This window comes from Silurus aristotelis (assembly GCF_946808225.1).
Source record: "Silurus aristotelis genome assembly, chromosome: 24".
NCBI lineage: Eukaryota > Metazoa > Chordata > Actinopteri > Siluriformes > Siluridae > Silurus > Silurus aristotelis.
Window position 1 is genome coordinate 10,794,344 of NC_139597.1, and position 24,813 is coordinate 10,819,156.

General features: G+C 37.5%; 1 protein-coding gene across 1 annotated transcript in view; it reads left to right on the forward strand.

Moving 5' to 3' along the window:
• The window catches only part of LOC310719077 (xylosyl- and glucuronyltransferase LARGE1), a 73,555-nt gene that overhangs the window by 12,534 nt on the left and 36,208 nt on the right, over positions 1 to 24,813 (forward strand). Inside the window, exons 3-6 of the mRNA XM_083528398.1 lie at positions 14,395 to 14,687; positions 18,163 to 18,245; positions 23,106 to 23,229; positions 23,387 to 23,558. Coding sequence (XP_083384524.1) covers positions 14,395 to 14,687; positions 18,163 to 18,245; positions 23,106 to 23,229; positions 23,387 to 23,558 — 672 coding nt within the window. The remainder of the gene's footprint in view (positions 1 to 14,394; positions 14,688 to 18,162; positions 18,246 to 23,105; positions 23,230 to 23,386; positions 23,559 to 24,813) is intronic.

Genomic DNA, 24,813 nt, shown 5'->3' on the forward strand with positions numbered 1-24,813 from the left:
AACAATCTAACTGTCAACAGCCTTTATCTTATGTCTGAGCAGTTTGGAGAGCTTATTTTGACAATCCTTGTCGACGCACCAAGCACTCAGCTCTTACAAATAAAATACACTTCACGTAGTGTGGTGTGAGCGCGAACATCACTGGCAAAGATCCACTAGTCAAATGCTTCACTACCCCTAATATGGGCAGTCACATGGGCGTCATCAGACACAACAAGGAAATATTTAATGTAGGTTCTGGTCCTACAGCTTCAAAATAAATTGAGTTTTTCATACACCATTGATTACGGAGGCTGTTATCTGTCCTGAAGTAGAGCTATCTTCTTGCCTGTTTACATTCGGAAATTCGTAAAGAGATGAAGCATAAAAAAAAAATCCTAAATCACTATATTGTGACAAATCATGTGTTACTACAAGACTGACTTTTCTCAGCCTGCTCGAGTGAGTTAAATCACTGGCTTGGATTTTACATGTTTTAACCCTGCGTTGAAGTGATTTTGCAGAGGCCACAAGCACTGTTGAGATGCTAGTTTAACAGGTTCTAGCCCACAATCCCTTTTAGCAAATAAATCAATGGTTGGATGTGGCCACCAAACGTTTTGTCCTGCAGCCTTATTAGCTTTGTTATTATAGAAATCGTCCTTGAATCGTGTGGCGCTATAATAAAAAAAACATATGTTTTTATACCTGTCCCTTATGAACAGACATATGATTTCATATGTATCTAGAAAACTGTGTTAAAGCAATTCTTATCTTAGCTGTATGTTTTGTCACATCCAGGAAGAGATCAGCATGCAGTTTTGTGTTCATCCAATAAAATACCCTCTTGAATGCAAGAATCCTGTCCTCAGGAAAGGGTATTGCTCTGTAGCAGCGGCTCGTTAGCAACAAACATGGTTTGCCAGTGCGGCTTTGGCTGTGTGTGTCTTCCCGTATTCCCTTTGCCAACTACGATATTTGAGCCCAAATGTTTTCTGTTTATTCACTTTGAAGTAATGGAATAAAAAATTTCTTTGACACAAACTTTTCATAGAAGTGTTCAGAATATTCTACTGTTGGATTGAGGACACGATTCTGCCTTTGAACACTGTTAAGGCTTTTCCATTATTAAGAGCAATATTTAAAATATTTCATCATTCTGACACATTAGAGATGCCTCCTAGTGATAACCTTTCCTTTGACACTGACTCTAAGATGTACAGCATAAAACACATGGCATCTTTGCCAACAGGCATTACAGCAAGCAGCTGTGAGGAATCCTCTGAAAATAGGCCTTAGGCTGTTCACACAATAAAATCACAACTGTCATAACCTAAGCCTTCTAAAAATTGCTTTTGTTTTCCATGGTTCAGATTCACTGATCCCATCTCAGACAGAAGGAAGATAATGCTGGGCCGTTCAGTCTGTTTAGTGACTACATGGAAGGTGGTAGCTTAGTGGTTAAGGCATTGGACTTTGGCTCTGAAGAAAGTGAGTTCAAATCCCAGCCACATTAGCTGCCACTCCTGGGCCCCTGAGCAAGGCCCTTAACCCAATAGCTGCTCAGTTGTATGAATGAAAACTCTCATACTGAGCTCCTCACTTTTTGTGGGAGCTACATTTTGCCACCCTTTCAGACTTTTTTTGTATGATAAGAATAATTAAATAATAACATTTGTCTTGCTCAAGGCACACTGTATATCACCACGCCGTCTCGACCAAATGAAATTCCCACTCTGTTTTGCACACATAGTCAAAGGTGAGAACTTGTTAATGTTGCCCCCAGCAGGCCACTTTTGTCACTTGAGTGTTAGTGTCCATCTGAAACGTTGATCGAGTTTTTCTTTCAAGTGCCTCAAACATAATTATTTTTTTATATTAAACATTATTTACTATCTACTAATCTTAAAATTTTTGTAAAAAAAAATCTGTTTAATTGTTGAAACAGCAGTCTTTTCATCAACAGTTATGCTAACGACACTAAACCAATCATTTCCCACACTTAAGCCACTTGAACAATTTTCTTTGGCCATCTGATCACAAGTGGATGGTCATGATAGATAACTGTTCAGACCTGATATTTTCTTTCACTCTGACTGTATTCGGTTTGTCAAATTTATGATATCGACCTATTATTGAACAAATAACTTAATTAACTAGTGCAGCAGAACCGCATTCTGGTAGAATTCCAAAAGGGCAAAACTGGCCATTCTCTCAGATTAGGGGTAATTGGCTATTATAAGGGCTGTCAAAATTAACGCGTTAACGCAAATCCTTTTTAACGGCACTAATTTAATTAACGCTAGTTAATGCAGCGTGCATTTCTGTTTTACTATTTTTATTTTAAAATATAAATATATATATATATATATATATATATATATATATATATATATATATATATATATATATATATATATATATATATATATATATATGAACCAAATTCACACATTTATTCACAACGTCCTTTCTTTACTCAGATCTAAAAATAAAAAAAAACCTCCTTGTGATTAGCTGGTCTTTTGATGCTGTCAGAGATACTTTGCTATTTGTAACTCTAATGCATTCCAGTAGACCTCCACGAGTGACCTGCGTGATTGGATCACAAGATGCATTTATCACCATTCACATTCACATCCAGGTCTGATCACCTGATCTTAATACCAAGAATAAAAATATACCTCAGATTTCAAGACTGCTGATTATATTCACCATGGCTGGCCCGCATATCTGGAAAATGCATTATCGCGTCTTGTTTGCTTTGAGAAGTTCCTGCTTACTCCTGCAAATAATTATATTTGCAGTAGTGTTGAGTGATAAGTTATCGTTCTTGGCACACATTGCAAACCTACTCGGCCATGTTGTCTTCTCTTGTACTACAAAAGGACGATTCAATTATTCAACACAGGAAGGCCATGTAGCCTTGTCATATCTTGATTATTATTGTCTAGCCAGCTTGTTCCCTAACTTTGTGTTTATTCTATGCTACTGATACTGCTTGCCTCTGCTGGGAATGAATCAATTGATAGCAGTTGTTTAATATTAATTATTGTATGCCAACGCAACTAGCTATCTATTAGCTAAACTTTTCCTTCGCGACTTTCATTAAATTTTTTACCATACCATACCATCTTCTCCCGCTTATCCGAGGCCGGGTCGCGGGGGCAGCAGTCTAAGCAGAGATGCCCAGACTTCCCACTCCCTAGACACTTTTTCCAGCTCTTCCGGGGGGACACCGAGGCTTTCCCAGGCCAGCCGGGAGACATAGTCTCTCCAGCATGTCCTAGGTCTTCCCCGGGGTCTCCTCCCAGTGGGACGCGCCGGAACACCTTCCCAGGAAGGCGTCCAGGAGGCATCCGGAACAGATGCCCGAGCCACCTCAGCTGACCCCTCTCGATGTGGAGGAGCAGCGGCTCTACTCTGAGCTCCTCCCGAGTGACCGAGCTTCTCACCCTATCTCTAAGGGATCGCCCAGCCACCCTGCGGAGAAAGCACATTTCGGCCGCCTGTATCCGGGATCTTGTCCTTTCGGTCATGACCCAGAGCTCATGACCATAGGTGAGAGTAGGAACGTAGATTGACCAGTAATTCGAGAGTTTCGCCTTGCGGCTCAGCTCTTTCTTCACCACGACAGACCGGTATATCGACCGCATTACTGCAGAAGCTGCACCGATCCGTCTGTCCATCTCCCGTTTCACCCTTCTCTCACTCGTGAACAAAACCCCAGGATCGGGCAGCAGTCGAAGGCGGGGGCCTTGACATCCCGATCCCTGGACACGGAAGCTAGCTCTACATTTTTTTTTTTTATTACATTTCTGCAATGCTAAGCACAGCTCTAGAAAAACAACAGGAGATCGTTACCTCCTTCGAGTACTTGAATGCTCTTTGAATGCTTATTGAGGTGCTACTCTTCACTATCATATTAGCATATGCCGAGGTGTTGTGTGCAGCATAACTGATTACAAAGTATTCTATTATGAGATTCTTACAATATATACAGAGCTACAGATTAAATCCCCTGAAGTTACATGCTGTGTCTTTAAGGTCATTTCTGTCTCCTTGTCATCACCGGAGTCACTGCCTGTGGCTCTACTGGAGCTTTGGTCCCCCACGCTGGCTCTGGAGCTCTCAACAGCCAGTCCTCATTTTAGTATGCGCTCTGTTTGCCTGTTTCCATGGTGATGCCCTATCGCCGAGCCAAGTCTTTGTTTGCTCCTTGTATCATTGAGCAGCGAGAGCATGAAGGTGTTGAAGGAGTGATTGATTGGATATTGCAAACTGACCCAGTAGGACCTTGGCTGGTTCAATGGATCTGACTGTTCAAATGTATTCCAGCAGTATCATATGCTAATAGCTGACTCCTGGCTTCACCGCTGATCTCATTAATGCTGCGTGTTTTCTTACACGTTCACTGTCTTTCATGCTGCTCATACCAAAGGCAGGCCTTTGAAATATAATGAGGGTGTGAATTTAGTCCAGCCTTTCAATCCAGGAAGATGGGGTAAGAAAAAAAAAAAAATTTGGCATTAAAAAAGCTTATATTTTCATGGTGCACAATCCAAAGAGAACACAGAAGATTGTCAGTCCCTTTTGCTTAATTTGGCATATTTTCAATGGAGTACAGCATGTTTGTTTGTTTGCTTATTTAAAATAACTCTGACGTCAAATCAGAAAGTTTTTTCATGGCACACGATAGTACGCATGTGTGCAAACATCAAAATAATAGGCAAAACCCAATTTTCCGTATAAATATCCTTATACTGCCTTCTCATTGGGACAGCTTTATTAGTTTGACTTTTTGTATTGTTACAGTATTTGCTTCAGCGACATACATTTAACCTCATTTTTGCTTAATCCAAACTGACATTTATGGGATGAAAATGGATGATATTTAAATCAGTCTGAATTCCTTTTTTTTATTATTAATTATACAGATGTAACGCCAAGGACAACGTCTAGCAAGAGTGTGATCTCAAAATGAGTTTATTGTATACTAGTTGATCTGCTCAATTCTTTCCTGGAACTTATACAACAAAGTTTCTGAAACCTGTCTCTCATATATGCCAAGCGTAGAACATGTCGAGAGGGAGGATTTGGAATATCAAAATGTCTGAAGGTTGGCTTGGTCATGTTGAGGGTTTGACATGTTTTTTTTATTTTTTTTATGTTGACTGACACCACACAGGAGCACAGCTGGGTACGTGCACACTGTTCTTTTTTCATTTAGGAGTGGAAAATGGGAAAAAAATCTTTTTAATGGTTGTTATTATTGTAATTATTATTAAAACTTCAGATCACTTTACGTTTTTTGAGTCCAAAAACTTTTTTTTTCAGATCAGCAAAAAATGGGGAGGAGACAAATATAACTGACTTTTTTAGTTATTACAAGAAAAGTTAAAGCGAGGAAATGCTCTCATACGTGCGATTTAAATTATGAGGCTTTTCAATTCTTCTGCTGCTCCCCACATGACTGCTCTGTGTATTTGCCAAATTACTTCAACAACATCGGCAGGAAAAAAACTGTCTTTCACTGTGAAATTACAAAAAAATTCAGACTAATCTGCAAGTATAAAAAGAAATGACACTAGTCGTGATCAATCATGATCCGTTTCACCCCTACTGTTTTCCAATTACTGCAGCATGTTTCACCACAAAAAATTAAACCTTAAAATACCCGCATATACAGTTAAGCTTGAACAGTGTCGACCTGAAAGCGCACTTCTAAAGCTTCATTTTAACTGCTTATTGATTATATCGTACTGATTAATCTGTATATAACATTTTATTGAAAGTTTTTTTAAATGAAATAACATGAGCTCAGCTTATGAATATAAATGCACAATATTTGGACAAAAGAATTGGGACAATTAACCTTTTCAGTCATATGTGGTTCTTGCCTGAAACTGTTACAACAAATATGGTGGCACCAAATAGTATAGAATTTGATTGCAGTAGCATTGAATTTTCCCTTCACTTGAACTAGGAGACTAGGCAATGCCTCTGTGCACAAAGCCAGCTCCATGAAGAAAATTTGCAATGCTTGGAGTAGAAGCTCTTGCATGGCCTGCCGTAGAGCTCTGACCTCAACCCTATTGAATACCTTTAGGATGAATTGGGATGCTGACTGCACCCCAGGCCTCCTCACCTGCCATCAGTACCTGCCTTTATTCATCAATTTATTATTGATGAAAATAACCTTAAATTGCATCAACTAGAAACTCCTGCTGATTTCTTTCAGCTACCATGCCGTCCTCCTTTTATTTATTTAAAAATCAATCCCCACACACGCATAGTGATACAGAGACCCAACTGCTTTCGAGTCTTTAATTTTTTGGCAAAACTTGGCAGCCGAAGCTGGCGGAAAGTCAGCTCATTCATCTCATTTAAAGAATATGAATACAGGATCAGTATCGGATGATAGTGGGCTCTGTGTGTTCCTATTTCCTACACCATCTTCCATCACTGAAACATTTCAGATGACAGACCGAGCAATAGAGCTGTCAGCAGCCTTTATCTTGTTTAAAGATAATCTAGAGAGCTTTGTTTCGGGTGGGTGATGTATGTAATGGAATTGTTCAGGTTCATGGGGCTTTGGGGATTAAAGAGAGTGATCATGTGCGACTGATTTGGGTGAAAGTATGTAGATGCACCAAGCTCTCACCTCTGGCCAATAAAATACTGTATAAAGATTTGGCTTTGAGTGTGAAAGTTCCTACCATTGCTTCATATTTTATGTAGGTTCTGGTCTGACAGCTTTAGAAATGTATTTTGGAAATGTCATGTTCCAGGCCAGTACTTGCTCTTGCCATATTATTTCAGACTATTATTTTTAAACTAGATTACTTTTATCTTGAAAGTGCAACAATTAATCTGCGGCAAAAAGTGCTACACGCCCTGAAACGCTAAAGCGCACCAAGAAATCCCAAAGCGACATGTGCAATTCTATTATTTTAGGCACAAGACTGATTTTACTTAATTAGATACAAGGAATGAAAAATGTTGCATTTACGTTTTATATAATTACTCCTGTCGCAAAGTGATTTTATGGTTGTTTTCTAAAAAGAAAAAAGCTTCAACGCAAATGCAGATGTTGTCCAGCAGATGCCACAGCTACTGAACAGATGTTGGTGTTTTTTGTTTCTTTCTTTCTTCTAGCTCCTGCCAGTTCAGTAAGATAAAATCCACAATCTCTTCAGCAAATAAAGCTCAGCCTTGAGTGGAGCAAAGGTGCTGGGGAATCCACACATTGTTTATAGGACAGTTTCTCAGTCTGCAGTGCTGGAGTACCTCTTTCCAGCACTTTTCAATGGACAAACTTTAACCAGTGTAACATAGTTCAGGTTTTTCCCGCTTTCCCATTAAGTTAATGAAGGAAAAAACACATGAATGGGAATGCTACGCTAGACCAGGACTGAGACAATAACGCTGGTTTCAAACTCAAGGCACGAAGACCAAATATGTTTCACTGCTCCACTGCCTTGTTTCATTCAGCTGTGCTAACTTGTAAAAAACTTAACATTCAAACAGCCTGTAGTTCTCACCATATTCTTTATATCTGGAAAATTACACCAGATCTACAGCGCAGCAACTGTTCATGTTCTGCACACACCACAGTCTGTGTAATTGCCACCGGAGCCCCTGAGTGACAAGTTAATGGAGTGTGAACTCTGTAGACATGGGAGACTAAGAACATGTATGTTGTTAGCCAGTGTGAGTTCTTCTCGAATCATTTCCTTATAATGTTTTTTTGAACATACATTTTTATAATATACCTTTAATAATTTCAATACATGTAATCACCATAATTATTTTCTGTTAGTTCTTCTTGTTCCTAGAAATGTCCTATTTGATAGTAAGAACTGATAAAATCAACAATATGTTAAAAATAATAATAGATTATAGTCTAATAAAATAAAAATAAATAGCCTTACATTCTGGGCCTTTGGTTGTCTTACAAAATGCTGCTATGTCCTGTTTTTCATGATGTGCAATAAACAGCTTTGTCCTACTGGGAGGAATTTTATATTCTGCCATTTCACAAAGTGGCAAGCAATAACATTGAAAAACAGGTTGTTTTCCTTGCTTTGTCACATCCAGATCAACTTTGCTAATATTTATGGCACCCTACACAGTGTGAATCAGTTATGCTAATGCTAAATCTTGATTTTAATATATATATATATATATATATATATATATATATATATATATATATATATATATATATTAATATATACACAGTGTGTGTGTGTGTGTATATATATGTATATATGTATATATATATATATATATATATATATATATATATATATATATATATATATATATATATATACAGTGAGGAAAATAAGTATTTGAACACCCTGCTATTTTGCAAGTTCTCCCACTTAAAAATCATGGAGGGGTCTGAAATTGTCTTCGTAGGTGCATGTCCACTGTGAGAGACATAATCTAAAAAAAAATAAATAAAGAAATCACAGTGTATGATTTTTTTACTATTTATTTGTATGATACAGCTGCAAATAAGTATTTGAACACCTGAGAAAGTCAATGTTAATATTTGGTACAGTAGCCTTTGTTTGCAATTACAGAGGTCAAACGTTTCCTGTAGTTTTTCACCAGGTTTGCACACACTGCAGGAGGGATTTTGGCCCACTACTCCACATAGATCTTGTCTAGATCGGTCAGGTTTTTGGCCTGTCGCTGAAAAACACGGAGTTTGAGCTCCCTCCAAAGATTCTCTATTGGGTTTAGGTTTGGAGACTGGCTAGGCCACGCCAGAACCTTGATATGCTTCTTACAGAGCCACTCCTTGGTTATCCTGGCTGTGTGCTTCGGGTCATTGTCATGTTGGAAGACCCAGCCTCGACCCATCTTCAATGCTCTAACTGAGGGAAGGAGGTTGTTCCCCAAAATCTCGCAATACATGGCCCCGGTCATCCTCTCCTTAATACAGTGCAGTCGCCCTGTCCCATGTGCAGAAAAACACCCCCAAAGCATGATGCTACCACCCCCATGCTTCACAGTAGGGATGGTGTTCTTGGGATGGTACTCATCATTCTTCTTCCTCCAAACACGTTTAGTGGAATTATGACCCAAAAGTTCTATTTTGGTCTCATCTGACCACATGACTTTCTCCCATGACTCCTCTGGATCATCCAAATGGTCATTGGCAAACTTAAGACGTGCCTGGACATGTGCGGGTTTAAGCAGGGGAACCTTCCGTGCCATGCATAATTTCAAACCATGACGTCTTAGTGTATTACCAACAGTAACCTTGGAAACGGTGGTCCCAGCTCTTTTCAGGTCATTGACCAGCTCCTACCGTGTAGTTCTGGGCTGATTTCTCACCTTCCTTAGGATCATTGAGACCCCACGAGGTGAGATCCTCAATGGAGCCCCAGTCCGAGGGAGATTGACAGTCATGTTTAGCTTCTTCCATTTTCTAATGATTGCTCCAACAGTGGACCTTTTTTCACCAAGCTGCTTGGCAATTTCCCCGTAGCCCTTTCCAGCCTTGTGGAGGTGTACAATTTTGTCTCTAGTGTCTTTGGACAGCTCTTTGGTCTTGGCCATGTTAGTAGTTGGATTCTTACTGATTGTATGGGGTGGACAGGTGTCTTTATGCAGCTAAAGACCTCAAACAGGTGCATCTAATTTAGGATAATAAATGTAGTGGAGGTGGACATTTTAAAGGCAGACTAACAGGTCTTTGAGGGTCAGAATTTTAGCTGATAGACAGGTGATCAAATACTTATTTGCAGCTGTATCAGACAAATAAATAGTTTAAAAATCATATATTGTGATTTCTGGATTTTTTTTTTTAGATTATGTCTCTCACAGTGGACATGCACCTACGATGACAATTTCAGACCCCTCCATGATTTCTAAGTGGGAGAACTTGCAAAATAGCAGGGTGTTCAAATACTTATTTTCCTCACTGTATATTAGGGATGCACCGAAATGAAAATTCTTGGCCAAAAGAGGAAAGCAAGGCTGAAAACCGAAACACCGGAAGAAATTATTGCAATTATTATTACTCTTGCATTTATGGCTATGACTGTGTACTAACCTTACTAATCTAATACTGTGTACTAATCAAGGCATTTCAATTGCATTAATTAATATTAAAGTTTCAAAGAATAAATCAATTACAAATTATTAAAATATTTTTTTATAGCACATTTATAGCATCAATGCACAGGATAAAATAAATAAAAATACAACAAACAATGTCTGTCGTGAAACTGATTGCTGAAATATCTGCAGTTATATGCTTATGGAGGTGAGTTGCAACAACATTAAACAGCTCAGGTAAACACACCTCTTAAAGATGTCGTCTGCTCGGCATGGCATAACTGGGCTCAATGTGCTCGATCAGCCTACGAAACCCCACATCTTCTACGACAGAGAATGGCTGATCATTTAAGGCAATGAATTACATGATCTTTTGTGTAATGACCTTTGCCTTGACACTATCACTGGGAAACTTCCTGCCTTTTCAAAAATGTCCTCCACAGACGGAGTGCGCGTGCTCGGAGGGGTTTTGCTTTTCTGTGCCGCGTTCCTCTCATATTCAGCATAGCGATCCTGATGTTTGGATTTCAGGTGATAAATTTAATCCGACGTGCAGACGCACCCCCTCTTGAAATTTCGGCATTACGTGTTTTGCAAATCGCTATCCGTGGGTCTTTCTCAGATATACTGAAATACGTCCACACCGCAGACATTTTGCTTCAGACAAGCACATGCAGATCAAAGTCTTTTCGGTGGCCCAATATTCGGTGCATCCCTAATATATATATATATATATATATATATATATATATATATATATATATATATATATATATATATATATATATATATATATATATATATATATAATTTTTATATATATATATATATATATATATATATATATATATATATAATTTTTTTTTTTTTTTTCTTTTTTGACTGACACTGTCCATGAATGCTGTAGATTATAGTTTAGTTCTTTGCTTGCAAAATATATTATTTGTTCGAGTCAGCGTGATATAAGGATAATCATTTAATGATTCAGGTCCTCTCTTTCCCTCTCAGACAGAAGGGAGATAAGAGCTGTACATGTAGTTAATGTAGTGCTGATCACAAAAGCTTACGAACTGCTGTTTTTGTCTTTCTTTGCCATTCTACACAATAATGTATGTTTCATGTAAGATGGGATATTGGCTCTCTTTTCGTTTAGTTCTCTGGTCAGTATTGTTCACCAGAAAATTGTGTTGCCCGAGGCATGCTGTATATCACCATGCCGTCCTGACTGCTAATTGGAAATCCCAAGTGAGCCATGCTGCACTCTAAAAAGTTTGAAGTGTCCCTTCTGAAACTAACCTTTCAATTGGTGTTTACTCTGTTAGCTGTGTTTCTGAATCATTAATACAGTAATCCCTCACCACATCATGGTTCAGCTTTCGTGGTCTTCGTAACGCGGGTTTTTACATGGAACATCTCCAGCGGTTAAGGTGCTGGGTTACCAATCGGAAGGTTGGGGGTTCAAGCCCCGGTATCGCCAAGCTGCCACTCTTGGGCCCTTGAGCAAGGCCCTTAACCCCCTATGCTCCAGGGGACCCTTACGAGAAAAATAAAACCAAGGACCGTGACGTCGGAGCGACGTGGGGCCGCCTTCCCGTGGGCTCATCACCTGCAGGAGGGACCGTAAGGGACGGGTGCTGAGAGGATTGGGCAGCAGTCGAAGGCGGGGGCCTTGACAGCCCGATCCCTGGACACGGAGAAGTGTCTGGGGAATCTGCTTAGACTGCTGCCCCCGCGACCCGAATTACGGATAAGCGGGAGAAGATGAAAAGAAAAAAAAAAAAATCTAATTTTGTTTTGCTGATTTTTCGCTGTATCGCTGGATTTTGCGGTATATACTGTAGGTAGTATTGTTAGGAGATATTTTAATTATTTTTGCGGTAAAATAAGCATTTTCTAGCCTAAACATTAAGCTTTCAGAAGAGCTGTAATGCTCTCATTGGGTATGCACTACATTCATTTCATCGTCATCACCTTCATCATCATTAGTACTGCATACTTAAGTTATCATCATCATTCAAGTTGTATCTTCACTGGTGATTACCCATATAGGAAAGGTTTATGAGTGTAAGAATGGTTTATAAAGCCTTAAGATATACAGGTATTCTGTATACTGTACTGTATACATATTAGGTTGCCACTTTGCGGATTTTTCGGTGTCTTGTACGTATCCCCATATGATAAGCAAGGGATTACTGTATTGTCTCTAAATTAGACAATATCCCTTATTAAGGTAAAATGTCACTTATTTTGCATTCATTTTGTCTGTCATTGGTGTGTAGCAGATTCTGCTGGTGTTGCAATTATTCATGTCACAAATTCTGTGCAATCTGTGCAATGAAATCTGAGAATTTAACAGTGCTATGATATTTAAAACATGAATTGTTATAAAGATTTGTTTTATATATGCTGCTTTTATATGTATATGTATATATGTGTGTATATATATATATATATATATATATATATATATATATATATATATATATATATATATATATATATATATATATATACAGTACAGACCAAAAGTTTGGACACACCTTCTCATTCAAAGAGTTTTCTTTATTTTCATGACTATGAAAATTGTAGATTCACACTGAAGGCATCAAAACTATGAATTAACACATGTGGAATTATATACATAACAAAAAAGTGTGAAACAACTGAAAAATTTCATATTCTAGGTTCTTCAAAGTAGCCACCTTTTGCTTAGATTACTGCTTTGCACACTCTTGGCATTCTCTTGATGAGCTTAATGTTTAGTACAGACCAAAAGTTTGGACACATATACAGTGAGGAAAATAAGTATTTGAACACCCTGCTATTTTGCAAGTTCTCCCACTTAGAAATCATGGGGGGCACGTCTTTTCTTCCATTTTCTAATGATTGCTCCAACAGTGGACCTTTTTTCACCAAGCTGCTTGGCAATTTCCCCGTAGCCCTTTCCAGCCTTGTGGAGGTGTACAATTTTGTCTCTAGTGTCTTTGGACAGCTCTTTGGTCTTGGCCATGTTAGTAGTTGGATTCTTACTGATTGTATGGGGTGGACAGGTGTCTTTATGCAGCTAACGACCTCAAACAGGTGCATCTAATTTAGGATAATAAATGTAGTGGAGGTGGACATTTTAAAGGCAGACTAACAGGTCTTTGAGGGTCAGAATTCTAGCTGATAGACAGGTGTTCAAATACTTATTTGCAGCTGTATCATATAAATAAATTGTTAAAAAATCATACATTGTGATTTCTGGATTTTTTTTTTAGATTATGTCTCTCACAGTGGACATGCACCTATGATGACAATTTCAGACCCCTCCATGATTTCTAAGTGGGAGAACTTGCAAAATAGCAGGGTGTTCAAATACTTATTTTCCTCACTGTATATATATATTCTGTATATATAGGTGTGTGTGTGTGTGTGTGTGTGTGTGTGTGTGTGTGTGTGTGTGTGTGTGTGTGTATTTTATATATACTCATTATTCAATCGATTAATCTAGTATTCGGATAATTACTTTGTTTTTATTAAAGAGAAATACTAAATATACAAGACAAAATAACACGGATCTCTTAAAATGAACATGTAATTTGTTTCCTTTTTAGAAAAATTTTAATTTTTATTGCTGAAATTACTAACAAGAATATCTGTAAAAACTTAACCCATTTAATGCATTTAATTGTCATATTACATCAAAATGCAAACATAAATAAAAAATTCTAAATAAAAATATAGAAACACTTTAAAATATCTAAAATTTGGAAACTTTCTGTTGTGGTTTTTGGCCTGAATCTTCTCCTCGCCTATCGCTGTTTTCTGCCCGTTCCTCCGTTTTTCATTCTGCAGCGTTTCATTTTGTTGTATTGAAGCCCAAAAAAAGTTTGCATCTGTACACACACACACACACACACACACACACACACACACACACACACACACACAGACACACACACACACACACACACACACTTCAGAGGAAATATACATCAGATTTATTTAGTAATAGGAAATTGTCCTAGTAAATATTTTGACTGTGTATTTAGTAACATAATAACAGTATTAGCTTGCAAATCTGTGCTGGAAAAATTATCCTGAAAAGGACCTCACTTTAATTAAAAGCCCTGTTAAAAAAAAAAAAAAAAAGAAAAGTTTCCTAGAAGCTAAAAACTGCAGTTAAAATCAGTGCCAAATATAACCCAGAGAAGCTCTGACATCCCACAGCATGCAACTGGTTCCAATAAATGTACAGTAATCTCAATTTCTTACAATTGCAATAAGAATTGTTATATCCGGACTGCTCATGCCAAATGTAGATTTTGTCTGACTTTATCTTTTCATTTTCAGTGAAGCCACTGCCTCTGTCTCCACTGGAACCTCAATCCTCCACACTGGCTCTGGAGCTACGGGTTCGAGAGGTAGAGGAGGAAAACCGAGCGCTAAGAAGAGAGATTAGCCAGCTGCCCAGGAGCCCTACCCACGGCAACCAGCATTCCTATCACCACAGCCGACAACACCATGGCAACCAGTCTCAGCTTCACTCTACCGAAGAGGGTACCGGTGATAGTGAAGCCCAGAAAGCACTCTTGAAAGTCAATGGCTCTAGCTGTGTCCAGCAGCCTGCTGTAGATAAATGTGAGGTAGGGATGGGGTGACAAAATAATCCTATTTTTCAAGCTTTAATAAGACATTTGAATAGTATAGCCATAATCTCAGTTCAAGCTGTTCAGTCAGACTATTGAGTTTTACATTTATTTATTTTTATTTTTTATTTGATCAACTAATTAATACAGTATTCATTCTTTTTTTTTTTACAGTATTGTAATATACATTAACAGTCGTTTTCCTTTTAGCCAACAAGCCCTTAGACCAATTGTCAAGAAGACCAGACAAAAACATTTCTGATTTGTCATTGCACAAATCACACCAAAACAAATAAGAAGTGGCACCCAATAAAAGAAATATAAGTTATAAGTTTTGTTGCTAATACACGGCAGTGGCTGAACTGCATTATTGGAGTATTTAGTGCATGTTGTAATTAAGGGGCTACTTGTCTTTTAGCTCTTGGTGGCTTTGTCTGTTATGAATGTGCTGTGTAATTTACAGGTGTTTGGCATATTTGGGCGAGCATAAGCATTGAAATACGGAGAAAATCAGAGCGAACAAAACATTTGTGGCAGTCTGTCTTGAGGCACATTCAGGATTAAAAGAATGTCCTGGATAGTCTCTAGTGTGTTTCCAGACATCATTGAAAAATGGCATCCCGAGAAAATCGTGCGCAGAGAGTGAATATGGCTTGGTCTCAGATGTGGTAACAACCATTTGTAACAGGCCACATTATAGTTTTTGAGCATTCCTCCTTTGTCTTAGTAATCACAGCAGTAGCATGCCAGTAGTTGATGATTGTGTTGACATGCTGCTTTAAAGACTGCAAGTTGACCTTTTGTTTGACACAGCAGTGAGCCATGTTTCCATTTAATGGCACTGCCAGGCTATTAAACTGATATAGATGCATCTCCAAGGCTATTTCTTTTCTCAGATGTCACCCACGGGCTTGAATCTCCAGAGGCAGCTCTAATGCCATAACTGATCCGGTCATTGTCCAGATATTGAACAGCAGAGTAACAAATGCAGTGAGTTGGCTGATATAAATTATTGCTTGAGTGCAGTTGCTTGAGGCAGGAGATGCGACAAGGATATAGGTTCAGACAAAGTCATAACATGGTTGACAGATACGGGAAAAAAAACGAAGAAAATATAGAAGTGATAAGTCACTCCCCGGGGTATGAGTAGAATCCTTATCACTAGCAAAAGCCTGAAGAAACAGAAAATAGACTGGAGCATGACACATGTACACACAAGGTGAGATCAGAAAGAGGAACAAACGTACAGAGAAATGTAAAAAAAAATGAATAAATAAAAAAGACAAAGATAACATATTAGAACTGTTTCTCCTTTAGCGTGAAAAGAAAACTTATATATTCCAATAAAAAACAATAAGACACATTTTATGGGAAAAGGAAAATAAAAAATATTGTTGCATAATTTGTTCACCCTGAAACTAGTAATTAGTTAAAGCACCTTTATTATGTATCACAGCATTTAATCTTTATGGATAAGAGTCAAACATTTTGGCTATGCAATATTATATCGTCACACTGGCTGGCTATCTCCTGTGCACAGCCTTTTTTAGGTCACCCCACAGGTTTTCGATTGAATTTAGATCCGGACTCTGGCTAGTCCATTACAAAATGTTGATATTGTTTTGGTTAACCATTCCTTTGTTGATTTGGAGGTATACTTCTGGAGATTTTCCTTCATATTCAGTGTTTTAGCAGAAGCCAAAAGGTTAAACTGATTGGTATTTGGAGCTATTCATTATTCCCTCTATAATATTTAAAGCCACAGTTCTGGCTGCAAAGAAGTAACTCCAAAGCATTCCAACTTTTTAAAGTCATTTAAAGTACAGCAAGGAAGTGGGTTCGGAATCCCAGAACCACCAAGCTGCCACTTTCGGGCCATTCAGCAAGGCCCTTAAAGCTCTACTGCTAAGTTGTATAAATGAGATATATCGCTCTGGATGAGGATTTAAATGTCATCAATGCACGGCGGAATTTTTCTTTTTCTTTTAATATGACACATATAACGATAATGAAATAAATAATTCTTGTTGTTGCTTATATTCATACTATTTTTATATTTCTCCAAATGTTGCATTTCTTTTTGCGAACTATACCTTATACATTTGCCTACTTAGTAAAACCAAATATCTGATCTTCTCATAATATTAGCATTTACATTTTTTATTTTTCTGTGAACTAAAAGAGCTTAATTAAAAAGTTTACTGTTTTGAAAAACCATGCATTGTCTAACAAAAAAACACTAAAAGCTATTGCAAGAATAAAAAAACCGTGTAGGGATGTTTTTCTATAATATTCTTTTTTAGAGGTGGAAATGAACAGAACTTTTTATAAATGCAGCTCATCAGGATTTCTGGTCCTGAATCAGTCTGGCTTTAAAAATATAAAGAGAATACAGTGGTTTAATGGGTTTTCACTCGTGTTTTTTTTACATTGATTTTTTAATGAAATAAGGTTTATCTTTTATTTTATGGAAATTATGATTTGTACGTCACGTGACATCATTGACAACAAAAATATACATTTCAGAGGATTTTGTATAAAATTTTCAGTATAAGAGAAGGAATTTATTACGGAATTTATTATCATTTGTACTTGTCTAAAAAGCACTAAAATATTCGTGGTTTATGCCACATGGGTAAAATGGTGGTGAAACATTGTTAAGCTGTTGTTTCCTGTTTCAGGCGGATAAACCGGAATTAATTAAACAGCAATGAAAGTTTCCATATGTAGGTCTTTAGCTGGTCTTTTTTTTCTGTGCAAAATGTCTGATAAAAAAATTTGCAGTCTTTCATCAGTGTAATTACTTGGCCTGCAATATTCCTCTAGGCCATTTTCAGACTAAAAGCAGGTATTAACCTCTTAAGCGAAACTCTTTTGAAATCAGAGATACAGTTTGCCTAGAGAGAAGATGTACTGTGCAATTCTACAGACTTTTTTTGTCTGTACTTCTCATTTCATCCTCCCTCAAGCTCGTGGACAAGCTGATTGGATAAGCTTGGTTACACTGACACATTGGCGAAAAAAGGCCCTATGAGTCAGAAAGGAAGGCCCCAATAGCCTTTACCTGTCAGTCAGGATAAATTCCAGCACTCTGTGTACACCGGGGGAGAGTGTAATCCTTTCCAGTGCACATCTTGGCTATGGAATGGGGGTGGGGGGTGTTTGGGAAGGATCGGGGGAGATTTCCAAATAGAGCTACCCACAGTTTTCATGCTGATATCTGATGTTGCACCTGTGGCTTTGACGCTAACACCATAACCCTGCACAATGTGAGGCACAAGCAAATATCTGGCGCCCTGGAAAAAAATGTGCAATAAACCACTAATGATCCAAGTGCCAGGCTCCAAATGGCAGGTTTTAAATGTCAAGCTCCAATTATAGCAGATTTTGCTGCAATATCCTCATCAGTGTCACCATTCATTAGGATTTTGTGCTCTGCTTGACCTCATTAGTGATTTCTGTCATTCCCCAGACCATTCATGTTGCCATCGTGTGCGCGGGGTACAACGCAAGCCGAGACGTGGTGACGCTCGTCAAATCTGTGCTTTTTCACCGGTAAGTGATTCATCTATCATACGCTGACAAACCAAATGTATAAACGGGTATAAAATCAACAGTGATCAACAGGTCGGTGTATAGGCTTTGCTATTTGCTATATATGTATTCTTTCTAATATGATGTTCGCAATAAACAATCATTTTGCTACATACAGTATCTCACAAAAGTGAGTGCACCCCTCAAATTACAGCAACCATTTTATTATATGTTCTCAAGGGACAATACTATAGAATTAAAACTTGAATATACTTTAAAGTAGTCAATGTGCACCTTGTGTAACAGTACAGATTTACTGTTTTTTAATAATAGCCATTATTGTCAAATTAACTTGCAGCAAAAGTGAGTAAACCCTAAGTGAACATGTCAGATCTGTGTCTACGGTGTCAATATTTTGTGTGAGCACAATTGTTATGTAGCACTGCCTTAATCCTTCTGGGCATGGAATTGACCAGAGCTGCACAGGTTGTTGCTGGGATCCTCTTCCACTCTTGGAGACATACTTGGCCACTCCATCACCTTCAGCTTCCTCAGCAAGGCAGTTGTCACCTTGGCAGTGTGTTTGGATTCGTGTTTATGTTAAAAAACTGACACTGACTGGTCAAGAAAATATGACCATATAACTCCAGTCTTATCAACCCTACACTGGCTACCTGTTAAGTTTCGAATCGACTACAAACTACTGCTTCTCACTTACAAAACACTAAATGGTTTAGCTCCTAATTATCTTTTCAGTCTTCTAACACGCTACAATCCGACTTCTAGTAGTTCCTAGAATAGCAAAGTCCACTAAAGGTGGTAGAGCATTTTCACATTTAGCTCCTTAACTTTGGAATAGTCTTCCTGACAGTGTTCGGAGCTCAGGCACACTCTCCCAGTTTAAGTGCAGATTAAAAATGTATCTTTTTAGCAAGGCCTACACATAACACACATTACATATCTGATGTACATCAGAGCTCCAGTACATCTCCAGATCACATGCTCATTATCAACTTGTGCTGTTAATATCATAAACAGCAGCTATGCTAATTCTCTCCACTGCTTCTCTTTCTCTACCCATCCCGAGGCATCCTGAGGTTACTCCAGCCCCAGTCACGTCCCACCTCATGAAGATTGTGGACCTTTTAAAGAAGTAGATTTCGACCTCGCAAACATCCCGAACCATCTAGAGACGTACCAGTGCCAATTGGATCCCACTTCATGTGGAGTTTGGAAATTGGATCTCTTTGAGTGTTTAAAGGCTCTGCCATGTAGATGCTGGTGTTGGATCTGTGATGATCTCAAATGTTGAGCTATTTTATGAGTTGCTCAGTAGCTTCTAGTTTTATAACCACAATGACAAAAAGACTAGAAAGATCATTACTCATAATCTTATACTCCAGTGCTCATGTTAGTTCTCACTCTCCAGTGTTCTGTATTGTTTTAAAGACTATAATCACAGTCTTGATGTCACCCAAATGAGGATGGGTTTCCCTTTTGAGTCTGGTTCTTCTCAAGGTTTCTTCCTCATATCATCTAAGGGAGTTTTTTCTTGCCACAGTCGCCACGGCTGCTCATCAGGGATAAAAACACATCTTTCATCTTTACTCTTAATTTCAGTAAAGCTGCTTTGAGATAATGTATGTTGTGAAAAGCGCTATAGAAATAAACTTGACTTTACCTGACTTATCATTTAGGGTTTACAAAATGTTGTTGCCAGTTACAGTATTTTGACATTAATGGCTGTAAGTTGAGTTATTTTTAGAGGACAGTAAATCTATACTGTTATAGAAGCTGCACATTGACTACTCTAAAATATATACAAGTTTCATTTTTATAGTATTGTCCCTTGAGAAGATAAACTAAAATGTTTGCTGAAATGTGATGGGTTTAGTCACTTTTGTGAGGTACAGTATCACATTCTATTTAGACAATTTACAATTGATACGACGAAACGGAGGCTTATTTGTGTGGAAAGAATCTCTTAATGAGTTTGTCTGCAATTTACAGTTATTACGCTTCAATTATGAAGTGGAGCAAAGAAAATGTTAATGATGTCCCTGAAGCATCTGCCGGATTCAGATCGTTTTGTTCACGTGAGGCGATTTGCTGATTTCAGGTTACCAGTATCTCACACGCAGCCCTTTTTCTGCCGTTTTTAATTTACTTATCAGGCAGAAATAAAAAACTGTGCATATTTTGTACACAGCATATGGATTAATTGTCTTGGAAAGTTGAACTGTAGGTCAGTATGAGCTTGAACTCATGCTACAGCACCAGTGTGCTGTGTCGTTATGATTTATGATGTATTGTTCACTTTATTTGAGAAACTGAATTTTTCAGGGCAAGAATGATACTCTGCAGGAAAAAGTCAATAGACAGTATGTGTACAGAAGAATACAGAGTCTAAGGATTGCTTGAATACTTGGCTGAGGGTAAAGATGTGAAATAGGCAGTGCTTTTCAGTGTTTCAGCAGCATTGACTTCGGCAGGCCCGTAGATGTCTGTAAATTTGAAAAGTAGTGTTCGCTTTATCTCCCAATCTCCTGTTGGAAAATGATTTCTTAGAAGGCAAGTAGCAAACAAAGAACCTTGGTCTTAAAAGAAATGGATTGGAAGAATAGAGCAGCCCTTGAGATTATTTGTGGAAGCCATTTCTAAACAGATGCTTCTGCCCACTTGAATCCATCCTTCTCTTCATGTAGTGGTATTGTATTGCATCAGTATCTGCTTAATACACCAATATCCAAATCTGTGGTCACATGTAAATTGGAAGTGGATTAAATATGAACCCTTTCATTATGGTAACCTGCAAGCACCGGAAAAAAATTGTAAAAGCCAGCAACGTCAGCATCATGGTCCTGATAGTTCCTCAATCTTAGCTCTCTTACATAAATGGAATTAAATAGAAGTGTCTATATTTCTTAAATAATGATATAATAATGAATGTAATTGATTCTATTTCACAAATATAAACAGAGTAGTAGCTCAATTCTAACTGATGTGACCCTAAACACTTAATTACCAAGGATAAATGAACGAATGCTGTATGTACTGATTACTGGATCTGTTTTAATTTTTTTTAATGCATCCCACTGAATCCTGGTCCTCAGACTCTTGACTCAACCAGATGCCTTTACAAACCCTCCTGACAAGGGTTTTCTTAAGATAAAAAAGGGGGGGGTGTCTCCTATGTCTATATATTTATATCTGTTTAGGTTCTTTTATTTCTTTGACATCTCAGACCTTATGTTTAAATATACAGTGAATTTTCTAGTTTCTAGCCAATGGGTGATATCTAAGAACATGATGTGTGTTTGTCATAAATCTAGTTTCAAGCCTAGAGACAGTAAATTAGTTATAAGTAATAGTAATAGTCAGTTACCTAGTTAGTAGACAAATGTGCTTATCCTGTCCAATATATTTAATGATCTATCGAATTACATTTTAGCAGAACACAAACCATAAAGACACACGATGTACTGAAAACTGAAATATGCATTTTGGCAATACCATTTAGTTTTAATTGAAGAGTCATTTTAAAATATAGGATATAGATTTTTTTACATTCTATCTACACTTTCCAATTTCTGTATTCAAATTTTGAGATAAGTAAAAAGGGCATTTTTGATGGGCCAATAGTTAAACCTAGACGGAACCTTATTCTTTTGCGAGATAATATATTGGTTGGTTTTATAAGGGTCTGTCTGGCTGTTTGTTATAAAGCAATACCTTCATTTTAGTTAATGAACTAATAAATTGGAATACATTTAGTGGAGAAAGACATTTACTCTGAGCCTAAGAGCACATTATGATCTTATTTGGCTTTGAGTATACCTTTTTCCATAGAAGTTCTGTAATACTAATATATTTCAACTTTTATTTGTGTAATATATTTCACTTTAACTTTTATATTTACAATTTAAACTTTCAAAACCATTAGAAAATACAATACATGTTTCTGTGCAACATGTGTCACGGATAGACCAGGTGTCAGAAACCGGGAGTTAACAGAATGTCGTTTATTGTCTCAATATACACACACAAAAGTTAAAGAAGTGACTGGAATGGTAAACTTAACTGAGTGCTTCCACAGAAGCGTAGCCAGGAGCATGGAAGCACAGGGAACAAGAGAGGTAGGAAGTCTGGGTGATCTATGGTCGTAACTGGTAGATTGGACGGTGAGTGAGGGGGAGTAGGGACCTTATAGAGGGGACAGGTAAATATGGGGAACAGGTGTAGGTGATTAGTAGGAGTAGGACAGGTGTAGGTGATTAGTAGCAGGGAGAGGCTGAGTGAGAGTGTGAGCCCTGGAGGGAAACAGGGCTGGTGGTTCTCTGACAGTATTGCTCTCATCTAAGGCATTCTATATATATTATCGCTGTCAATTGATTAACTCGTGATTGTCAAAACTTAGTTGCACATTTTTATCTGTTCTAAATGTACCTTAAATGAATACTTAAGTTTTTATTGCTCCAATCAACATGGAGATGGACAAATATGGATGCTTTAGGCAAATGTATGTTTATTATTAGTGGAACTCAAAATACTCTTGTTAATGTTTTGAAGTAATTATGGTGTTTTAAATGAAGTAAATCATCAATAAACAAATGTTTATTGATTTAAAAATTATTTATTGAGTTTTTTTTTAATAAAGAAAGGACGTTGTGAATGAATGTGTGTTGCGTTGAAGGTTTTCATTTTACCTCTAATATATTTATTTCTTTTTATTTAAAAAAAAATAATAATAATTGTCATAGGAAATCCCTCTGTGTTCCCATTAATGTTGTAAACTCATTTTATTCATCAATATTTCCAAAAGTTTACAACACTATGGCCATAAAATGTTAAAAGCACCAATGGTGTTTGTGTTCGTGGCAGACGGAACCCTCTTCACTTCCACTTCATCACAGACTCCATTGCCAAGCAGATCCTGGCCTCCCTCTTTCACACTTGGATGGTGCCAGCTGTCCGAGTGGATTTTTACGATGCAGACGAATTGAAGGTGAGTCTCTCCTTTGCTATGCAATAAAACATTTAAAGTGTACCTTTAATTAATCATCTTTACAAATGGGAATTAGATAAAAATGTGATTTATTTGTACCAAAGTGTTAGCGCTATATTGAATAAATATCATTTGTCTGCATGTATACGTGTGTTAGTCTGAAGTGTCATGGATCCCCAACAAGCATTACTCTGGGATCTACGGCCTGATGAAGCTGGTTCTGACCAAGACTCTGCCATCAAACCTGCAGAAAGTCATCGTTCTAGATACCGATATCACCTTCGCCACGGACATCGCTGAGCTGTGGGCTGTCTTTCACAAATTTAAAGGTTTTCAATTAATTTCACCGTTTCCAGTATTGTACCAACATTATACTGCATTGTCCAAATCACTGTTTGAGTTCTAAATGAATTATTATGAGTTGTCTTGAATGTAGCTTTTTCTTCTGATTTATTGTTTTTCAGTTTTATCTGCTTACATATAAGAGGGGTCTCTTTGATCAGTCCAGCAAATAATTACATGCTGAATCTGGTTTCTCTCTTTTTTTGCCAAGCTGTGATCTGGCTGAGGGTTGAAATATTTTTCACAGATAAAAAATAATAATTTCAGGCTGAGGAATACATGGGTATTTGGAATCACTGACCAAAATCAAACACAATACATTTTCAGCCCAAAGTCTAAAAATAAAGACTAACCAGAATCAAATATCTTTTATATGCAAAGTTGAGAGAATACTAAAGATCATAGACGAAACACTGGTGAATTTGTGTACAGAAAATGTGTAACAAATGTGTAAAAAAAACAACCATATGTTATGTTAGAAAACATGAAGATGGGATAAAAAACTATAATTATTATTATGACCATGAGATGAGTAGGAAATTTTTGAGCATCCTATTCCACATTAGCTATTTTAATAACCGATACTCTTCTGGAAAGATGTTCCAGAATGTATTGGATTGTAGTTGTGGAGATTTTTGCTCATTCTTTCACAAGAGTGTTAGTAAAGTCAGGTACTGATGTAGGGTGAGGAGGCCTGGGCTGCAGTCAGCGTTCCAATTCATCCCAAAGGTTTTTAGTTGGCCACTGAAGATATTCCTCTCCAAACCATGTAAACCATATCTTCATGGAGCTCGCTTTGTACAATTCAGGGAAGAAACTCATATGGTTGAAAAAGTCAGGCATCCAAATATCTTTGTCTATATAGTGTAGCTTGTTATACATTAATTACATCACACTAGCGATCTTTTTTTTTTTTTTTTTTTTTTAATTAGTCTATTAAATTCTAGTCTATTAAACACCGTGGAGTTTCCACATACCAGTAGGCTCTCTAACAAAAGTGTACTATTTGTTCCCCATGATAATTAGTAGCAAAAGAAACAATAAACTTGGTCCCAGGTGCTTTTATTGGTTAAAGGATTACAATTTATTCCTTATTAATTCCTTATTAATTTCAACACCTGCAGCATTACAATCAAAAACATCTAGTTGGTACAGGTGTACTTAAAAGCACTATCATAGGAAACTTTTCAAATCTCTAACAATGCCAAAAGCACTGCTGCAGGTAAACATGAATAAATGTTA